Source organism: Struthio camelus, chromosome 9 (genome assembly GCF_040807025.1).
Source record: "Struthio camelus isolate bStrCam1 chromosome 9, bStrCam1.hap1, whole genome shotgun sequence".
NCBI lineage: Eukaryota > Metazoa > Chordata > Aves > Struthioniformes > Struthionidae > Struthio > Struthio camelus.
In genome coordinates, this window is record NC_090950.1 from 10176471 (window position 1) to 10198106 (window position 21636).

The following is a 21636-nucleotide window of genomic DNA, read 5'->3' on the forward strand; positions in this document are numbered from 1 at the left end:
TTTGTGCAACTGTTCTGCGTAAAAAGGAATTTCCTCATTAACGAGAGAAGAATTGTGTTGCAGTACGAGCCCGTGACAGCCTTTCCTAAGTGTGTTAGTCTTATTTATACTAAATATCTGAAATTTAATAAAAAGCCTGTAATAGTTTCGTTTAAAAAAAAAAACACGTTTGCCCATGTCTCGGTCAATAATACTGTCCTCCCCTGTGACTCCAAGCATTTTTGCTTACCCTTCTTTTTTGTGTCAGTGTATGAGCACGTAGGTGTAGGATGTTTGTAGTGCTGTTTTCCCATTTATATACTTTGTATGCAAATATTTTTGATCACATACCTTTACTTCAAATTATTTTTCATTAAAAAACACACTGCTCTGTAGAATATAACCGACAGTTCCTTTCTTTTCGTCGTTAAATGCAGTAGTTACAATTGATTTGATGTGACGTTCATTTCTCTCCTGTAAAGCCATTTTCTTTGACAGCGTCCTTCACTTAGAGGCACCGAAGGCTGCCAGCTTTGCTGCCAGCACTGGAGAAATGATCTGTCTTTTGCTCCAGTTCTCCGTTAATTCTCAAACTTTGCAGGTGACCAGCGGATCTCTGCACCGGAGAGGCCCTGCTGTCACATCGTGCCAGCTACACGGGGCATGTGTTGGTGTCATCTCCTCATGGCATGGCTGTGACCGTGGTGGCTGAAGCACCCATGATCGCTGAAAGCGGTTCTGCCTGTATACTGCCCCATTAAGGTGTCGAGGTGGGCTCGACTGCTGGGCGCTGCTCTCGGTAGACACAAACATACAAAAAACCCCAACTTTGCTCCATGGAGCTTACAGAGGAAAAAAGCAGATTGCAAAACGTTGATAGGCTCCAAAGAGTGATGATGGGTTGTGGTCTAGGATGGAGTTCGGGAGCTGATGCTGGGGGCACCCGAGGCCCTGCCTGGGAGAGCAGGAGCACCCGGCAGGCAAGTGGCAGCAAGGTCACCCTTGTAATAACTTTTATACATTCAATATTAATCTCTTGCTGCAAGTACGGCAAACCTTCAGAGCTTATAGGGATTATAGTTTGTTTTTTTTGACTTTAAATCAGTTGTTTAGACTGTTGAGGTTTTACTCGTCCTAACTCCTATAAGGACACGGTCGGCACAGTCATCTTAGTATTTTTTTTTCTTTTTGTTAAATTTTAATTTTAGCAAAGAACAGTGAAAGGAAGAGAAAATATTGCTGGTGTGAGGTAGCATATTGCTGGTGAGTTATTTTGTTAACATGGTGCTTATTTATGGTACTGCTTTACTAACTAAGGGCTTAGTAACTTCAGTGATGCTTCCTCTGAATTCCTCTTCGCAATGACACAAGCACAAGGCCCAAGTGTTTCAACTACTTCGCTGTGCAAACGTGCCCCGTAACATCAGTGCTGAGTCTGATGAAAACGTGCAGCCTTGGTTAGGGTAGCTTGCGTGTCGTCATCTGCCTGTGTCACCCGTGTCTCGCCGAAACGTATGCACACGCTTTATTTGAATAACCCTATCTGATGTGCCTCTGTGAGAGGCTCTGCAGCGGCTCCCAAAGCCCTGCTCTGGCAGAGCTGTTTTATGCTCTCCCATAGGCAGGCCCTCCTGTTTGCCCTCACTGAGCCCCAAAAGCCGATTTCCAAATTCGGATCAAATTTATAAGGGAGCAGGACCAGGGAACGACTCCTATCTTTAGTAGATTCAAGTCATCACCCATGATGTAAAAGTGCTCAAAGTTTTACTTGGAAAAAGAAATGCTCTTGAAAGGTTGCCAAGCCCTGCTCTGCCTTACGTGTCCTTTTTGACAGGAATTTTTGTCTCCCTCTCTGTTTGGAGACTAACGATATGCAAGACTAGTCAAATATAAATGGTCGTCTTTAGCCCCTTGTGGGTTGGAAAAGAGCGGTCCTTGGACCTTTGCCAGGCAGGTGGCCTCAGGTGCTTTAAAAGGGGAAGCGAATTGAGCTTGGAGATTTATCCCTGAAACGAATCCTGTAAAATATCCCTTAAAACTTTTCAAAACCTTTCTTTCTAAAGCTAGCTTAGCCCTTCTTCTCACTTAACCTAATCTTCCAGGGGAAGAAGAGAGATGACTTCTTTTCACTGTTTTCTACCTTAAATTGCATTCTTTTTGTTCTTTGCCTTTTTTTTTTGTTTGTTTAAAAAAAGAAACTGTGCTATAGCAGTTAAGGTTGATGAGCAATGTTGAAGATGTGCTGATATAAACACAGACAATTGCCAAAGCACTGCATCAGCCCTGTTAAATGCATGTTTACCTGATGGTATGATGTGGTTTCTGCATTTATCTAGCTGCAGGCTGTTTCCTGGCTTCTCAGACATTCAATTAACACTGTTGTTGCTTGTTATACCTTTACATGCAACAAGCTTACTGTTTTTAAAAGTGTTGTTTTCATTGTCAGAGTCATCAAAAACCTGGAGTTAACTGTTTTTCAGCTGCCAGAGACTCTCCTGGGACAACAGAATTGCAGGTGTGTTACTGGTTTAGGTAAAACTTGAGAATTTTGTACATTTCAGGCTGAGGAAGTGACATCTTTAGACCTCTCTGTAGTTGCACAAGAGACAGTGTGTGCTGGATGAGGTCTTCAGAGCTTTTATTTGTCTACATAATGCAGATAAATAGTATTAATAATTATAATAAATAGAATTATAACTATAACCCCTCTCTAGTCCTTTCAAGCAGCGATCTCTCCAAATCGGGCAAAACCCAACAGTCAGTGTTGACCCCCGGAAAATATATGTTTTGATGCCTTAGCATTTGTGAAGTAAAGGGCGTCCCACTTTTATCTCCTTTAGGGGCGATCGGTTCCTGACTGCCGATAGGAAACCTCGATCGATGAGCTGGCGAGCCAGCCTTTTAGTTCTGCCATAGCCTGTGCTGCGTAAATTAATAGAGGAGGAGTTGCCCTGCAAATGTGTTCATTTATTGATATGGTTCCTCTGTGCTTACCACATATAGCTGCATTTTATCTGCCTAGGGTTTGTACAGAGGTGTATTGTACAGAGGTATATGTGGCTTTTTATATGCGCTCGCCTTTGAACTGTACTTAGGTGTTCCGTGTATTTTAAATTTCATTTGTATCATATTTCTTAGTTCATATTATAACACCTGTTTTGGAACCCGTCCCTGTTCTTAGGGACATTAACTTTAAAAGCAAGATGATCAGACCATTTTTCTGTTAGCATCTCAAATTTTGTGAGGGCAGAGTGTCCTTTGAATATGTGCTAGAATCCAGGTGACTGACGGAGTCTGATAATCAGCTGTGGTGGCTGCGGGGCAAGGGGTCCAGGAAAAGAGTATCTGGAGAGCTCTGACCTGAAACTCATATGTGGAAACTGCCTTTGGAGTTGTTGTTCTGAGAAGCCCAGAAAAAAAAAAAAAGGCCTGCTTAACGTTACCTGCTTTTTCATGTAATCACTGGCTAGCGCCAGGGCAACCTTTTGAAATGCCAAAGATAATGATTTCTGTGTTGTGACAACTGTGAGATCAGAAATATTGTGGAAAAAATAGAGTTGAAGTTTATCTCTCAAAAATAAGTCCAGGTGCTTTCAACCTTTTCTTCAGTTTTAAAGGAATGATTTATATAGTTATCTCTTTTTATGCCCACATTTTTCAACCAGGTTGTAAGAAATCTGAGAAAAGTGATTTTAGTCAACTGTTCTTTTGACAGCAGCCACTAAAGTTAATGTAACTAGATAAGCTGGCTTTTTTTTTCCCTTTGCTCTTTTTCGAAGAGGAAACTCGGCTGAAATCTCTCTTCAAAGTTCTGTTGCTTGCTCAAAGGCAGATATAATGTGCATAACGAGGGGTAAAACTGACAGGACGTGTCTTTCGCCACAGTAACGAATACCAAATGATCAGTTTGCAGTGAATGAACTGTAAAATATATAATTATCCTTCATTGTTCCATACCTTTTGCAATAAAAAGCATAAAATGAAATGTGCAATAAAACGTGTCCCATCTGCGACATCATAGGACAAAAGCTGATATGTCATGGGTCAAAATCATCTTGCCTGTTAGCAATTCATATGAGTAGCTGATAATTAAGAATGAAGTCATGAAGCTGAAAAAATAGTGTTTGGTACTGAGAGATCAGACTGAACTGAACTAGGAAAAAAAGTACGGAAGAGGCAATCTCATTTTTCTTCCCTCGTTTTGTCTTCCATTGGACAAACTAGTTTTCTCTGCACTGGCTGAAGCCCTGCGTTAGCGCGTTACAGCAAGTAGCAGCAATGTAGTAATCATACAGTTGTTAAAGAATACTAGTTGCTAATGAATTGAAGATGAACTGTTTTTAGGAATACATGGGAGGAATGAACGATGAAACAGACAAAAAGAGAATATCCCGTGATGTCAAACTGTTGTGAGCAAGTTATGATTCTAGTGTTACATAACATATGATTTATTTGGAGGAAAAAACATTGATTGCATCCAGGTTTTCAGAGTATCTCAATATTAGATGCATTTTCTCTAAAATATCTTTTGTTTTTGGTGGAGAAGTATAGCTGAGTCCAGTTTTCCAGCATGGTTTTGTTTTACTTTTTTAGTTGCGTTAGTCGCCTTGGTAGAGCGTCTAGGTCAGGAGTGGCCAGCCTATAAGTCTTGAGCCACGTGCGAATCCCGCGGGGCGTGGGTGGGACTTGGGTTGCCAGAGCACGTCCGTTTTCTGACAGGCGGCGAGGCCATGCTGAACGGAGGGGCCGGATAATCTCAACACCTGCTGTTGGGGTGAGGTACAAAGTCGGAGCTGCTGGAGCAGATGTCACTTGGTCGCCATGTAACGGAGTGAAATATCCCATCTCAGTGGCCAAGAAGACCCTGCTGCCCTTGTCATCTTCCGTCTGTGTTCGCCTCCCAGACCTTTTGTGGCTCTTAATGATGAAGAGGTTTTAGCAGGTGGCTTACACAGTCAGGAAGATTGGTCAGTCTCTGTCTACTCTTGCTGTTTTTTTTTTTTCTTCTTCTTTTCTGTGGGATGCCTTGTGCAGTGCACCTGAAGTCCAAGAGTATTCTGCAGGGCAGAAACACAAGCAGGAATTACTAGTTTTTGAAGGAGCCCAGGCTACTGGCTTGAGCTGTGTTGAATAACTGAGGAAAAAAGAAACCCATACGTTCAGGTGATCTATAGGTTTCTTCCTGTGTTTGGATATCTCCTGCCTCACTCGTTTGTATTTATCAGGTTGAAACGAGAGAGAGAGAATTCTACAGGGAGTTTACTTGCAATACTGCTGGAAAACCATCTTAAATCACTCGGGAAGTTGATAGATTGGTGTCGTCCCTAAAGAGGCTGAGTTGTAAAAAGCCTCTTGACTCTGTGGTTGGGACCATATGGGGACAGGAATACGTTATTTGCTGGTGCAATGTCACGATCTTGCTCTGACTAGACTAGGGCTTAGTTCCTGATACAGCCAAATTTGGCCGTGTTCTCACTCTGAGCACCAATTCTACTCAGAATTAATTATTTAAGTGTGTGAAAGCAGAACTGAGGAGAGCAATTGCTAATATATGTATTATATTTTAAAACTAGGCTGTTGGCAACCTAATTCCTGTGTAAACAGACTAATGTGTTTCAAAAATTACCTAGGAATTCAGAGAGACTCCAAGGAAGTGGAGGGAGAAGAGAGAGAAAAATAAGAGGCTGTTTTCTGATTGAAATGCAGAAGAGAGGTGAAAGAATAAACAATTTGAGTAGTGTGAGTGACAATTTTAGGTTTAAATCTGTAGGAAATGGGTTGTGAGAAAAAAGATTGCTTTGGGGGAAAAAAAGAAAAGCTGTATTCACTACAAAGAGCATAAAAGACCGAGAATTGCAATAAACATTGTTAAAAAGCCAGAGCTGCTTATAATGAGAAACAGTCTCAAAGCTTAAAAAAAAAAAAAAAAATTATTTCAGGCAGTTGCAAGGTCTAAATTGAGCCTTTTAAAGGGAATAAATGAACAAGAAACAATTAAAGCTTAGCTGGAATATGGTTGAAGAAATGCAATATTGTAATGAAAAGTGGGATGTCTTTATGTTTGACATACTGATTATATAGCCTGTGTAATTATATGCGTTCTGCTATCTTGGGTAGCTGAAACACAAAGGTCTTGACTTAATAGAATTTCTGGAACACCCACACTCCAGCTGATTTTGTTTGGAAGCGAGATTTTGATTTGTTTTGGCGATTGTAGAAGCTCCTGCCAAGACCACAAGCTCAGACTGGTAGGCACTTCCGTATAGAAGTGAAAAGAAGATGGACCTTGCTCCAAAAATTTGTCATCCTTTAGGACGAACTCTAGGAGAAAGTCGACAACCTCTAACAAGTGACCATCGTGGCTACATCCTCGCTGTCCTCGTTCCAAACCACTAGACAGTCTCTTGTCTTCTTCAGCCTCCCTTTGCAAGTATTTACTACGCTCCTGCCTTCTCCTGTGATGGGGACAGACAGCATGAACAATTACTGTTTGCGTTGTGCTTTCATGGTACTAGAAGTTAGGTAATTACTGCTTTATTGATGTATGGAAGCATGTAATAAACGTCAGTGTTTTAATGCATGTTCTGGGGAGAGGCTTGGGGTGAGGATGGAGAGTCAGTTGATACATTCATTTTCTTCCAGGTATATTTCAGTTTAAGAGACACCTCAACACAAAATAAGGAAATGCAAGGAAACAGACTTTCTTTTGCCTTGCTATGTAACGTGCTTTCCCCTGCACTATTGACAGTTATGCATACACTTAGTTGCCTCATAATCTAGGGGATTTGGTGCGTGAATGTTAGAAAATAAGTGCTAACATGAAATTTTAGTGTGATTTATGTACAGTAGCATCTTGTATGTTCTTTCTTTTGCAGAATAACGGTGATTCTGACATAAGCATAGTCTGTCTGTGGTTTAACCATAATCCTAAAATGGTAGAAAGCAGGCAGAGCACGTATACTGTTCAGGTTTCTTATGTTGCTAGCCTCGGTGTTTCTATGCGTGGTGACATCTTTCCCATAGCCTTCCATCTTCACAACCCTTTGCTCACATCAGTGTAAGTTGAATTTGTCACTATCTCCCTGTTGTTTCTTGCATTCTTCCTATTTTCCGTCTGGTTCTTAAAGGGATCAAAGTTGTTGGTTTCATCAGGAAATTAAGTCTTCCTTTTCAAAAAAGCAATCGCCACTTCAAAAACAGCGTGGCTGGTTTGAGGAAGAGTGGTGACTCTCATAAAGAAAAATATCACTCTTCTCTCTCAAGATAACCTGGGCCTCTGTCTGTCTGGATTAGGTAAGGGACAGGTACTTGGAAACAGGCAGGTTTTTAAATGACATTCTCTGTGCTAGAATATTCTTGAGCCATTGCTGTGTGAAACTCTGTAATTTGGAACACATAAGAGAACGATGAACATCAATTTCTTACATATTTAAAAAAAAAAAAAAGTTTCCGCTCATGAAGACCATGGCATTAGGATTTAGCTCATTGTCCTAGATCTAAAATGTATAGGATTGTACGTAAGAGCATAGGATTTTGATGAGCTTAAATTTACATGGTAACACTCAAGAGTTCAAGCTATCAAAATAGTGCGGCAGAAGATGAAATTATTTAATAAAGCTAACCATTTCTTAGCAAACTTATTTTTCAGTTATTTTAGCCTCGCAATCTAATGGGTGGTTTTCATCTTGAATTTTTCAGAATGGCATTCTCAGCTGGGAGCATTGCTAAGGTTCTTGAGACGTAGCTGCACGAAACCTAAATTATTTTAATCTCTGTTTTTAAATGCTCAGCTTAAGTCATGATTTACTAAGTAAAACTACTAGCACGAATGATGAGGTGCAGAAAAGAGGCTGTTACCTTTGAAATTCTGCTTAGCAAACGTTGATGTGTCTAGTGTGCTACAGCACTTAGAGTGTTTGTTTTAGAGATACCTTAAGTGAGAGCTTTCACAGCAAGAAATGCCGGCTCTCAGACCTCCCTGATTTTAGTATTTCAGGCAATTGAAGAGCCGATATTTTTTTAGTTAAACAGGGCACCCTGCAGCTCTGTAACTTGTCAGAGGTCTACGTTTGGCGCTATTAGAGGATTAGTCTTTCTTTTCTGCCTAATTATTGGATTTTTTGTTTCCCATGTCAGCACACAATCTAGATAAAAATGTTTATTAGCGGTCTGTATGTTCCTCAGCATTGCTGTAAATACCTGGATTATTTACAAGAGGTTGATGCCCAGTCCCTGACAGCTGTGTTTTGAATCCCTGTCCATTAAATGTGTGATTGAGTCGTCTAATTGAAAACTCCTCAGCAGACGCTTACTTGTCGTTTCTTTAAAGAATAAGCACTAGCATTAGTTCAGTGCAGACTACATGCTGTAAACTCTCAGAACGACAAACAAATCCATGTGCTGAAGAGCTTTCAGGCCAGACAAGGAAGGAAGATAAAGCATTTAAGAAAGGCAGCTTCCCATGTGTAATGAATATTGAAGGAAATTAAATGAAGATGCAATAATAAAGGGAGGTTGAACAAAGATATCCTCCGTTGTGTTGTGACTCTCAAGCCTGTCTTTGTTCCTTTGTAATATGTCGGCTGCTTCCTGGTGTGAACGTTTAACTATTACAGACTATGCGTCTAAGAATACAGTTTTGCACTCTCCATGATCTATTTGTTACAACAAATGTCAATAGATAAATTTAGAAGGACTGGATGTCTTAATCAAGGAGATGAAATCGCTTTTGTGTTATTGGAAGTCTCTTCTTTGAAAGTGTAGAAATAGCCTGAGGCACGCACGGGAGAGCACAGTTTATTCGCGAAGGCACGTGTCAGTTCCGGAGGTGCTTTTCAGAAATGAGGCTCAGCAGCAAAAATACTGGTGACTTTCACATATGAGTGTTGTGGGTAAATTTTCATGAATTTTTAGCTTAGACTGTTTTTCCTGAACAATACAGGTTTGCATGGACCAAAGAATTTAGTATGTTCCTATTAAACGTTCGTGTTGACTTAATCAGGGTTAGAAAGAATATCCTTCCTCCACCCCAAGAAAGAGACCCATAGCAACTGACAGACACAGGAGTATGAACATCAGACATTGAAACGCTTCATTTTTATAGATTATGGTGTGGGGGGGGAGATATTTCCCATTCCAAACAACTTCCATTATAGTGTTTTCTGTAATTTTATATTAAAAATTTTTCGGAATGCTGTGCATGCCCCAAACCAAAATTTTACTAGTCCAAAATAATTAGCTGCCCGCATAGCACCAGGGTCTATCTAACTTGAAATCAGAGGTCTGACTGTAGCTAGTGCAGATGTGTATATGCGGATGTATATGGGGCGACTTTGAACAGCCTTATCCAAACTTACTGGAAAAACGTGAGCCGCATATGCTGCTCTTTTTTTGTGCTATAGCTATTTCTCTACTGTTGAAAGCTATTCAGATATGTATATACAGGAATTGTAATCACTGTTGTCAGCAACGTAAAGATAAGGTGTGTGAGTGGAAAGAAATGTCATTATTCAGTGTGTGTATCATCTATATCGCTTCAATGTATTTACAACAGATAGAGTTGCAGCAGACAGAGTCGTCGTGAGCATCTCGCTGGTGTGGCTGGTGGGGCTGCGGACCCCTGCCCGTGCTTCTTGCCCGGCTGGTACCGTACCTGCTCTGGAGACTGCGCCGGCCCATGTAAATCTGAATTGTCTGCTAGCCCTTTTGGAATATCTTTGTAAAAACAGGAGAGGATTTGGTCCTTCGTAATAACAAAAAAAATACTGAGAATTATGTAGGTACGAGTTTGAAAGGGAGAAGACACTTTAAAAACATTTGGTAAAAGCATTGATTTCTTCACTTTGTCTGCTGATCAGAACTCATTCGTTTTTAGAATCTGAGTGGAAAAACATTTTTCCTTCTCTTTGCTGTTAAGAGTAAAGAAACGCATCACACCTTTCCAAGAGCCAGTCAGCCAGAAGTAAAGAATGGTACAATTCATAAGGTAATATAACCTGCTTGATCAAGCAGAGTATTAAAAAACTAATTAAAAAAAAAAAAGCCTTGTGTCTTGTCAAGGTGAAAATATTGCTGCTTTATGGGTGTCTGATATGGGAAGCTCACTGCTTTATGCATTTGGAGGTAGTGTGCTTATTAAATTTAACTAATCCAAATAGGTTCAGAGTGAAAGTCCGTTTCCCTCCACGCACTGAAAGTCCATTTGAAGTTTCAGTACAGAGCTTTTACTCGAGTCTGAAGTTGTTTTATTTCAAGTCAGAAATGGTTCAGTATGTTTATGCCTGCTTAAAATACACTTGTAGCCACATAAAAACTTCTAAGCATGTCAGAATAAAGATGAAGTATTTTTTTTTTTTAACTTTAGAAATAGGCTAAAGATTACTGTCTAATGTCGCCAAGTTTCTTAGACAGGATCTAACTTTTGGTCCAACAAGCTTTGTAATAAGACTGAACTACTGACAAAACTGTACTGCAGAGTTTTCTGCTTTCCTACCTAGAAAAAATTTTGCTAGTGGAAGTTGTCATTATTCCAAGGCTTTTACATTGGGGCTAGAGAATATATACTAATTGCAGAAGACTTTCTTGTGCAGTCTCTTGTGTGCAGAATAGCTTTTTACTGAGAAGTATGATAAAACCAGTCCACTGAGGTTTCCACTGAGTGTTTTAATCGGGATCTCCACTGAGTATTTTAATGTTGCTGAGATGCACTGGTTATAATGTATTCTGTAGCTTAGATGTTCCCTAAAGAGTTGTGAGGAATCGCATCAGGTGCATCAGATAAATCCTGGTTTAACTGAACTCAGTGTCACAACTCCCATTGACTTAACTGGGACAGGAATTTCAAATTACTATTTTATGTAAAAGCACATAAAACAAAATTGAAAGTCATCTATCTAAAAGTGAAACCAGACTGTAACTAGTGGTGTTTCAGTAAATCAGGCAACGGCCCCACACACAGAACTGAGTGTATCGTGAGACAGAAGAATAAATTTCTTCTTTATATTTTTTTCTTTGGCAAAATGTGTATGCATGTTAAGTCTCTCCTGTGGGTTGGGAACCGTACCAGTCAGATTTTCTGTTGATATAGTTACTCGGTGTTTCTTTCCTAGGGCCGAGGAAGGTTTAACCCTGTAAAATGCAAAAATTACAATTCAATTTTCCGTCACTCCTAAGCCCATAGGAGTTAACAGACAAGCGTGACAAGGAACGTAATGCTATATTATGCTGGATTTCACTGATTAGTGACATGATACTCTCCTACTTCCCTGCCATTTTCAGTATTTATGTAGTTTCTTTTCCTGCAAAAGGCATCCATCTCCCTGTCTACTCTGCCTTCCCAATGCAAACTTAAAGTCTTTGCCAAACTCTTGACCCCAGCGTCTTTAGCCGTCTCAGCCCGTACGCCCGTATCACGGCACCCCTTCGGCCCCAGCTGCTGCTCTGTCGGACTGCAGGTTTTGTTCCTGTCTTTGGTTTCTGTGCTGAAGCAGCTCATGCAGGTTAAGTCCAGGTTCACGTCTGGAAAAATCACGGTCTGCTACTTTATAAAGTTTATGTGAGTGCGATCCAGTCCCATATATGAACTGTGTGAAACAGGACTTGCTTACGGAAAACACTGGCTTTGTGCGTCCCAGCTATGAATAACTAGAGTTACTGGAGGCCCCAGCCAGGGTCTGTGAAGGATATGAGCTTTCAAAACTTTTAATTTGTCCACAGGAGGATGGGCTTGGGGGGGGAGAAACATTCCTGGATCAAAATGCTCTTCCTCCCCCCCCGTTCATCCGTTCTTCATCCAAAGCTGAGGATTGTCAGAGCTTTCCAGAGAAAAGGCCACAGGATTTCAGCAATGGAAGAATCTTGCTCTCCCGTAGCCTTTTTCTCAGAAATACTTGAAACTTTGGACTGGAACTGTGGCCCTTACTGACCCCCGAAATCACCTGGCGGCGATTTCCCAGCTAAGTATCACCTCAGATGCGGAGGGTGCTGCTGAACTAACGGCATCCACAGCGGGGGAGTTTTCTCAGCTGGAATGATCGTGCGTGGCAGATGTCGCTATGTCACTAGCATCCTTGCGTTTTCGTATTTTATTTTTTATTCGGTATCCTAACAGGGCATTAGAAACACTCCTTTGCTGTACAAGAGCAGGAAGACGTGTGCCGTAGTGCAGAAAATGCATGAGGTTCGGCTGCTTATATTCTCCAGAAATTAGTGGGATTTCAAGCAGACGCTTAAAAGTCTTTTTGAGCGTCCTCAGTGTCTGTTGTGTTTCGAGGAGAGGCTTTGTCGCTTCAAAGGGCTCAAGTTAGCAGGCAGAAGGACTCAAAGAATTGAGCTGAGCGGTACAAAAGCCTAAATTTTCTGCCAGTTATATTGGAATCAATACTCGTTAAGTTAGGAGGTAGAGATGAGAGAGTGTGTTATCAGTATGTTTAAGTGGAAAATAGATTCATCATGCTGTTTTGGAAGAAAGAAAGAAAGAAAGAAAAAATGTTTGTGTTCATAGAGCAACCCTTAACCCATGTAATTTGTTACCTCAAGTTTTGTCATCTTAACGTTTAGGAATCAGCAGCTAATCAGCTATACAGTGCTACCTCTGCCTTAGTGTCTGTAGTCACAGCTTCTAATCTTCACTGCTTTCCTTTCATCGTTCTCTTATGAGGTGTTATTTTGGGATCAGCGACAGGTCTAAGCGTTTTAAGAAGTTGGAAGCCCTCTTAAATTTGGAAAATAACATTGTACTATATTCCTCGTACTCCTGCTGCTTCCCACCGAGGTTTTTTCCGCCCTGCTCTTAAGAAGCATCTAATTTGGCTTGCAGAAGAGATGCTGCCTCTCTTCGCAAGGTATTGTCCTCCTGCCTTGCGTCCGTGTTGTGATTCAGGTATAATAATACTTGTGACGATCTGTCATAGCCATACTCATAGGAAAGGGCTTTTTAATTGGTGGGTTGCTGGAGAGCCTGGGGACCGGGGCTGATATTTGCCTTGCAGCCACCGAAGCCTCGCAGCCTGGGAGCAATGGTCCCGCGGGTGCCCCGGGGCTGGGAAGCGCGGTAGAGGCCCTGCTCCGTATCCCCACCGCACGTCACGATGTTGGGCACAGCACTCGGACGGGGCACAAGCCCGTGTACGATGCAGGGCACGGGGAAAGGGCCACCAGGCAGAGTGCAGCTCGGCACAGGTTTTGGTTTCTAAACATCTCCCAGCCTTTCTCTTTTGCTTGCTTTTGCTGCCTTTTGGGTTGTGTCCTTGGATTGACTTTCAAGCCCGGACTCGGAGGAGCTCGGGAGTTCCTACAGGCTCCGCAGAATGAGTTAGTTTTTCTTTGCCTTTTTTTTTCCTTCCCTTTGGTGTTTTGCGTGTCCAGTGCGTTTGCCGATGGCACGCAGAGTGGCAGTTTTCCAGGAAGATGGTTTAATTAAATCCAAAGGCTTGTAATCACAGGCTTTGGCAGCACAGACTATGGAAATGCAGTGCAAATGGTGCGTACCAATTTTAATGAATTGACCTCTAACTGTAATTAAAGAAAAAAATTAATTGTCTTATCCTAACTGCTACAAATAATTTACTTTATAGTTTTATATGGATGGCTAATCAAGTATAGGAAGGGAGGGAAGTCAACAAACAAAGTACAGATACGTTTCATCTGTACTTTTTAACTGAATGCAAATTTGAATTTATGAAGTTGTAGTATGGGTTTCAGCTGCTACCCCCAGCTAGACCTTAAGGCAAATTCAAGGCAGGTAAATTGGTGAGAAATGCTTTCGGAGAATGTTTTTGTAGCAAAGAACAGAACATGTGAGTGTTTTCATTTTTTTTCAGCTTTAGAATTACTTTTTTCTGTTTTAAATTACTGTAAGGGTATGGTACAACTTAATGCAACTTAAGGTGGAAAGCGGGTTTCTATATCGCTCTTATTTATATCTGCTAAATTTCCAGCTTGTTTGCTTTTGGGGATTTTGCTTGCTACAGTTCAGTGCTCGCCTATTTCTGAAACTGCAAACCTGTGTATAAATTTCTTCTATCATCTTCAGCAAAACAAATCCAAAAATGCCTTTTCCTATCGCTTTATTTTACAAAAAATGTTCTTAACTTTAACCAGTAATGAGAAACATTGAAATACTTGTTTTTAACAGATTTTTTCTCTTTTTAAGAATAAAATACAAAAATCCCACCCTGTTTTGAAGTTTATAAGAGTTCCAGAAATGTGGATGTTAATCTTTAAGAGGCTCTAATAAACATCACAAAACGTTCCTCTTACGTTATTCTTAAAAGACGTTCTATGAATTTATTTTTTTCTTTTTAAGCATACAGTTTAATACAGCGCTAAGTAGATAGTATGATATGCTCTTTTGTTTGTTTTTTTTTTTTTAATGCAGTGTGGCATTACTAATGATGTCTTTGGAAACTTGTTCTAAAGTTTGACCGTCTTTGACGTAACTAAGAGAGGAATGCCGCTTTCACATAGTTTTCAGGACATTTTAAAATAAAAATGAGTTGAACGAGAAGCTTAACTGTATCTATTTACATGAATATCTGTGGGTTGCAACCATTACATTCAGAAGGAGTGGTCCATTTTTCAGATATGGAGATCGCTCACAGTGGTAAAGCTCTTACAAGGTCAACTTGTCGCGTGGGATTTCTGTCATTTCCTGGCAACGTTTCGTATGTATCTTGTCTAAAACACAAACTCTTCCCCTGCACATAAGCATAGGCTAAGAAGTATTCGCATCCAGGTTATCTCACATGTGTTGAACTTATTTTCATACAGTGCTAAAGGATAGTTATTTGAAGGTCAGAGCTAGAAAACTTAAGAGTAAAAGGAAATATTGCTTAAGTTGCAAGAAGTCCTGTTCTGCACCGGTCCTGCTCCAAGGGGGAGGAAGTAGGAAGTGGGTGAGTTCCAGATGGCGTTCTTACTTTAAACATCCTAACGCTGTAAAAGTAGAGAGAGTACAAAATGAAGATAAGGGAGGAGACATTTCATGCTCAGAAAGCAGGCACAACTGGAAGACATGGTTATTTGTATTTAAACCTATGTACTTCTGAAATAGCTTGAAATGCGAATCAGTAGCTTTTTGAAATCATTTTAAAAAACATTTTTATAAAAATGCTGTATATGGGTAGGTGGTTTATGAAAAATGCGTTGACCTGTGGATAAATACTATTGTGAACCGTTCTAACGTTTCGTAGCCGTCTTTCCGTCTTGGGGGGAGAAACGTGAAGTATTCCTTAATCATATTATTTTTAAAAGTACTTGCTTTTTAAATTTAGTATCTTATGAAAGCCTGTATGTTGGTGTGTTCATTTGAGAAGAGTTTCTATGCTGACATTTTAGTAACCTCTAGCAAAGGAAAAAAAGATCCTACACTGGCACACCAGCCACTAATCTCGGTATTACAGATTTCTCATTTTAAAAGAGAAGTATCCAAAATAATGTAAGAGGAGAACAAATTTTAACGACCTGAAATACTTGAAACGTGTAGATTTTCTGATGCAAACAAATTGTTTTGCCCTCCCATAGTTAGATTTAAAATTTTCCGTTATTTTTAAAGTTTCTAAGCCACAGGTTATGTGATGCTTGTGCGGTAACGATTGTTGCTTTGAAGATGCACAGCATAAGCACTTGCAAATAATACAGAACTTATATTGTGTTTTGTTTGTTCTGCTGTTTCTTTCTACCTCCTATTCCAGTCTGTAACATCTAGGGCTAAGTTGTAGTGCTTGTTCCAGCTAGGGCTAAGTTGTAGCGCTTGTTCCAGAGTACTTTCTTCTCTTCCCACTCCACCGTGATACCAGGAATTAGTTGCTACCACTCGTTTGATTGTTGTTATTGGTCACGGGACACTAATGGAAGAAAGACGCAGAGTCCCTTGCGGGAGGAAAGAGGGTTTTTGTGAAAGCTCAGGCAATTGTTCAACACAGCCGTCTAGGTCGGTTCTCGGGAAGAAAGGAAAGCTGGCCCTGGGACTTCAAATCCCAGTTGCATACGGACCTCACTTTTCATGCTAACTCCTATTTGCTGGTTCGTTGCTGGTAAATTGTGCATGCTGGCAGTCAGGAGCGCACCTCCGATTCGGTAGTGCCTAATGTGGCAATGCCAGCCTCGGAGCGGTGGCTGAGCGCAGGCAGAGCGTATTTCATGCATCTGGATGTTTCTGGTGAGGCGATTCGCGTCTCCAAATCACAAATACGAAATGGCTCAACTGCCCTGCAGATCGGAGTCCCAGAGGCCATCCAAAACTCTGAAATTGCATCCATCACCTCTCGTATTGCAGCACCGACGGGGCTTTTAGCCTTCGTCCCCTTACGTAAGCTTGCCGGTCTCCCCTCTGGCTGTATGAAAGTCATTACCAGACGTAGAGAGCAGAGTTCCCTTTTTCCCATTTCACCTTTCCCTGCCACATACCCAGTTTAAGTTTCCCATTGCTTAGTTACTGCAAAGATGGGTAAAAATGCTGCGAAAATAATATACCTTTCTCTGAATGAGTACATGTTCCAGCATAGCAGAACTTTGACTTCTTTTATATCAGTGGTTGTAAAATAGAATGATTTAGCTTTGAAAGGACCTCGGCTCGTTCTTCCTGACTGTACAGTTCCCTAGTGATTAGACAAAGGAACAAGAAACAAGAAGAACGAGCTTCAGTTTGGCACAAATGTATTTCTTTTTCCAAGTAGCCAGTGAACAAAGAAAGTTGCTAATGCTACAGCTCTTCTGCTGCGGCCGGAACCCTCTCCTTCGCCTTTGGTGTGAGACCACTTTCTTCTGCTTTGAAGAAACTGCCCACAGGAAAGCGAGGAGGTTGTACGCTCCTCGCGTTGCCGTGTGCTTGGGGGAGCACCGTTGTATTATTTCTGTAATAGCTCCGCAAACATAATGTTGAGACTGTGGCTAGGTGAACAAGATGCTGTTTATAAGCATAGCAAAGCTAGGTCCCCTACAAACTAAGAAGCAAGAGTAATTCACGTTTCTGTCTTCATACTGTCCATTTAGTAGGAGGCGTTTGGTGCAAGAGAGGCGTATTGGAGGGGTGCAAGGATAAGCCGTTCGGGTGGTCTGTGGTGTATCCCCAGTTTTGACGGAGGCTTTTCCTGTGACCCTGCTATGTACTCAGAGACCAGATTTCGTAGCATTCAGCAACCATAGCTGAAGGACAGATTTCTTAGAAAAACTTTGGATGCAATTAGCTAAAGCTAGTTGAAAGGAAAGAAGTGGCTTCCTTTTGTCAAAGTGATTAAAATTTAGCTTCTTTTTTTTCCCCCTAAAAAGTGCAGAAAATAAACGTCACTTTCGATGCTTTCCCGAAAAGGGGGGTGGGGGGGGGGGGGGAAGCAGCAGACAAAGAGCCTAGTAGCTCACCCTCCCTCCTGCTCGCCCTCGAGTCGGGACACAGTTGTTTTTCCATGGATGTCCTTTCTCTTGGATCAGACTTTCACCACAGAAAGCGATTTCTTGAAAAAATGTTCGATGCGAATTATGTCTGACAGTTGGGAATGCGTTAAAATTATTTTGAAAATTGTCTTTTTATTTTGGTGTGTTAATCGGAGGGATGTCTGTTAGCTTTATTTTTCTCGCGAGTGAATTACAGTACGCATGTCGCTTTCCTATAGTTTTGGAACGTTTATAAAGTACTTGGAGATTTTTTTTTTTAATGGCTTTTGAGTAATAACATTAATTTTGGCAATATATTGAATACTTTAAAAAATAAAATCAGCAAATTGGGTGTAAAACATAAATCAGTTAAGCGTTGTTTTCCTTTTCTTTTCTAGTGAACAAACACAAACCCTGGATTGAGACATCCTATCATGGGATCGTAACGGAAAACAACGACACTGTGATTTTGGATCCTCCCCTCGTTGCTTTAGATAAAGATGCGCCTGTTCCTTTTGCAGGTAGGAAGGTACTGTTAACAGCAGCCTTTGAGTTTATGAACTGCATTACAGTTACTCGCATTTGTAAGGAATTTATTGTTGATTTACTTATTAGTTACAATTATTTATTAATGCTCATTATTTATGATTATATAATCAAAAGGACCTTAGAGGTCGTGTCTGAGTACTGTGGGCTTGACCACTGACCCACGGACCTCTCAATGAGATGTCTTCTACAATCGATGTGTCTGCTCGTTTACTGTGAAGCAGAAGTGATTATAAACCGCATACTGCAGCAAGCTTGAGCTTTCAACGTATTTTTTAATGAAAACGCAGGAAAGATAAAATGGACTTTGAATTCACTTTAATGGAAAATAATCATTACAATTGCCTAAAGCAATAATACGCGGTTGATTTGGTTTAGTAATAACAGCCCTTGCTTCCTTTCTTCCTGTTCCTGTCCCTGGACGAAACCGGGCTATGGGCAAATTAGGTGACGAATGTTTAAATTTGCTCAACTCATATGATACTGTGTTAGTACTTTGTAACTGTGAGGACTCGGGCAGAAAATTTAATGAAGGCTTGGAAGATTTTTTGCTAAGATTGCTGTATGATAGATGTATGCCATATAGAAGGTTTACCTGTATTAAGTCTATTTCTGCTGACACTTACTCTGTCATATTATGAGCTCCTTGAGCAGAGAATAGTACTTTTGCACTCCAAGCAGCCTTTTCTGTGTAATTCCTTGTTTCGTTAAAGGTATGTTTTTTCAAAGAGAATAGAACAGTAGGACTTGAGGAGCTGCCCTGAAGATCCTAGAAAGATGCGGTTATTAAAAATCTTTACGTTGTGCAAGAACGTGTATACTGTAAAAGAAAAGGAGCTGGTGAAGATGCATATGCTCAGAATGGTCTTGTGGAGTACAGTCATGGTCAGTATGCCATAGGTCACAGTGCTTGGCCCAAAAAGCATTCTACAGCATCCTTATTAGCTGTTTTCCCCCAAAGTGTGTATTCAATCCCTGTCAGACAGGGTTTCGCAAGTGTTTTTATATATTGTACCCTTCTTAATGTCACCATTGGTTTGTGGGCCATGTTCCCACTGGTTCGTGTTTGCAAAGAACGCTTTTCTTCCTCAGCAGCGTGTGTGGTGGGGACGTTCAGTAAAGGGGACTAGACTGACTCTAGTCAGAAAGAAGAGCCTCAGAGAGGATACAGCGTGGGTGCGAGCTGAGCACAAACGCGTCTGTCTGCTGATCTGTTCCTACGGTACTGCGTTATTTGCTAATGGGGGCAAAATCAGTGTCCATTCAGAAATAAGCAAACTGGGAGATAACTAATTGTAATCAGAGCAGGAACACCTCAGACAAAGGTGGTGAGGTTAATGCATCTTTCTCATTCGGTTACTATTTTTGAAACAAAGAAAAGGTATTTTTTTTTTTCTCTCCAGGAACTCTATTTTAATGCATTTATCAACAAGCAACTGTATATTAAGACAGACAAAACCTGTGGAACCAGGCTTTGAATGATAAACAGTTGCCTGGGGTGTATTTGGTTGCAAGTTATTTTCTGTGTTGGTGACTTTCACACGTACATGCCATTTGTTCTTCCAAATCTATGTGAGAAACAGGAATGTGAACTTAGATGAAATCCTTGTTAAAATACATCCCTGAAATCTACAGGTACGGGTGTTTAGGAATGAAGAAAGATTCATAGTGCCAGGCATCCACGATGTCGCTTTTAGGAATGCTCTGTTTCACATTTGTCAGGTACTTGCGTTCCCCTGGGAACCCTACAGGGATGCTACTCACATGTGCTGTTGCCATTGATGCTTTATCAAACTCTTTGACTCGGGATTTGCTAGTTTTCTGGTTTTCTTGGGTTTTGCAATGGGGCAATTGACACATTTTTTTCCCGAATTGTTCTCGTTTACTCTTGTAGAAAATAATCATTTGAAATATTGAACTGAAATCTTTCTTGCACACACACAGGCTGCTTATTTGATAAGGTTACTTTTGGCGATAGTTTTAAATTAGTTTATTAATTCGGTAGTTTTTTTAAAACTATTTTTATTTGAGAAGCATTATAATAGATGGAGTCTGGGAGGGGAGATGCCTGGTGTATATTCCCTGATATTACTGTTTTTTCAGTTCATTTCCGGCTAATATTGCGCATTTGGCCTTGTGATCTCCAGCTGAGACGTTACATTATAATAGAGAGGGAACCCTTAGTTCCCTTGAAGGTCCTGGACTCCCTAGCTGTTTTGAATAACCACTGTGTCTTGTTGTGAGTTTTTTCGTTTGTTTATTTTAAAAAGGCAAGAGCCTTAAGAGTAACCGTTCTTCCTATTTCTGTTTTAAATTTCTGCTTTAATGTCGCATAATTTTACTTGGCTTTGTAATATCGTAAATATTATTACTGGCCTTTATGGAAAATTCAATTTGTACAATGTATTTAGTAAGGGAAAACTGAAAATACACGTAACTGTAATATTAACAATATTCGCTTACTGTACCTTTCATACCACTGTCGTTTTCTATTCTACAACGTAACGTTAGTCTTCAGTCGTACCAGAGAGTCAGACCTCCTGCAGTTCCTTCCACGTTGCCCTGTTAATTATTGTGGAACAGTTTTTAGATTTATAGTCTCTTGAAAGATTTTCCATTAAAAGTTTCAAACAAAATGGGCCCGGATTCAAGAGTATATCAGGACAGAATTTTTGACCGGGGCCTACGTGTCTACTTAAAAATCTCCTTTGAACAGCCTCGATTAAGCCTAAACGTGTATGGTTTTTTTCCTCTAGACCTGCAGCTGGTGCCACAGTTTACCTGCAGACTATTGGCTGTTCATCAGTATTTGTGCTAGCTTATAGAAGTAGGCGTTTGGTTTCAAGGGTATATTCCATTTAAAAACGCTGTGTATCCTTTCAAGCTCTTACATGGCCTAAGTCCCCTAGAAATCTGAAATTATTTTTTGCTGTTGAAAAAAACGGGAGGAGAACTCTGTTAACCACTAAGCCCAAGTTCTTAGGGGACACCTATATAGAGCTGCATAGCTAAATGTTACGTGAACAACGTAATCTTTCTGGTTTTCTTCATTTCTTCTGTGTTGGATTAAGTGCTTGGCTTCCATAAAGGATAGCCTGGGAAAAATTGTGGGGTTTGTCATTGAAAGGGGTCACAGCAGGTGAGAGACGGTTATTCCATTTGTGGATTTGTTGATACGTGTCTGTTTCGTATTTATTTCTAGGTACTCTGGGAGCAAGGTGCTTTTGGAGCATGTGTAAGTCAGGGTAGCTTGTCCTTGCGTTTATGGCCGTGGCAAGGACGGCTTCGGAGAGGAGCTGTGGTCGTGCTCGAGCCTGGAACTGTGCCGCGTCCAGCAAGGCGAGCGGGATTCGGCTGTGCGCTCAGGCACGGGCTTCGCTAGAGCCTTCATCCCCTCGAGCCCCCGAAGAGCCGTGAGCATCGCCTGAACTGTCTGTGCGGGAGTGTGCCAAACGGGCTGGCAGGGTAATAAAAGATGAACAGTCCTGCAGAATAAGAGACGGAGAAGGAGAAAATGAAGGAGGCGTGTTTATTAGCCAGAGTGACCTAAAACCCTGTGATGGGAATAGGAGCTAAACATACCGATTAGGAGGCAAATATAATTTAACAGGCAGTTGTTTCTGCTGATGTGTTAAGGGGAGTGGGGAGCGGCCTCAGCTCCACAGCGGTTCAGCGGATGTTGCGGGGCGGCGATGCTGGTGGCAGTAGACCTTGCGGAGGCTTTGTCACCAAATGAGGTCT

At 41.0% G+C, this 21636-nt stretch overlaps 1 protein-coding gene across 8 annotated transcripts in view; it reads left to right on the forward strand.

Annotated features, from left to right (window-relative positions):
- CLSTN2 (calsyntenin 2) overlaps positions 1–21636 on the forward strand; it is a 595520-nt gene that overhangs the window by 347621 nt on the left and 226263 nt on the right. For all 8 annotated transcript variants that reach the window (XM_068954006.1, XM_068954011.1, XM_009674091.2 and 5 more), the window contains one exon: positions 17748–17870. Coding sequence is in view for 4 of the 8 variants with exons in the window: in XM_068954011.1 (XP_068810112.1) it covers positions 17748–17870 (123 nt within the window). In the remaining 4 variants the exon portion in view is untranslated. The remainder of the gene's footprint in view (positions 1–17747; positions 17871–21636) is intronic.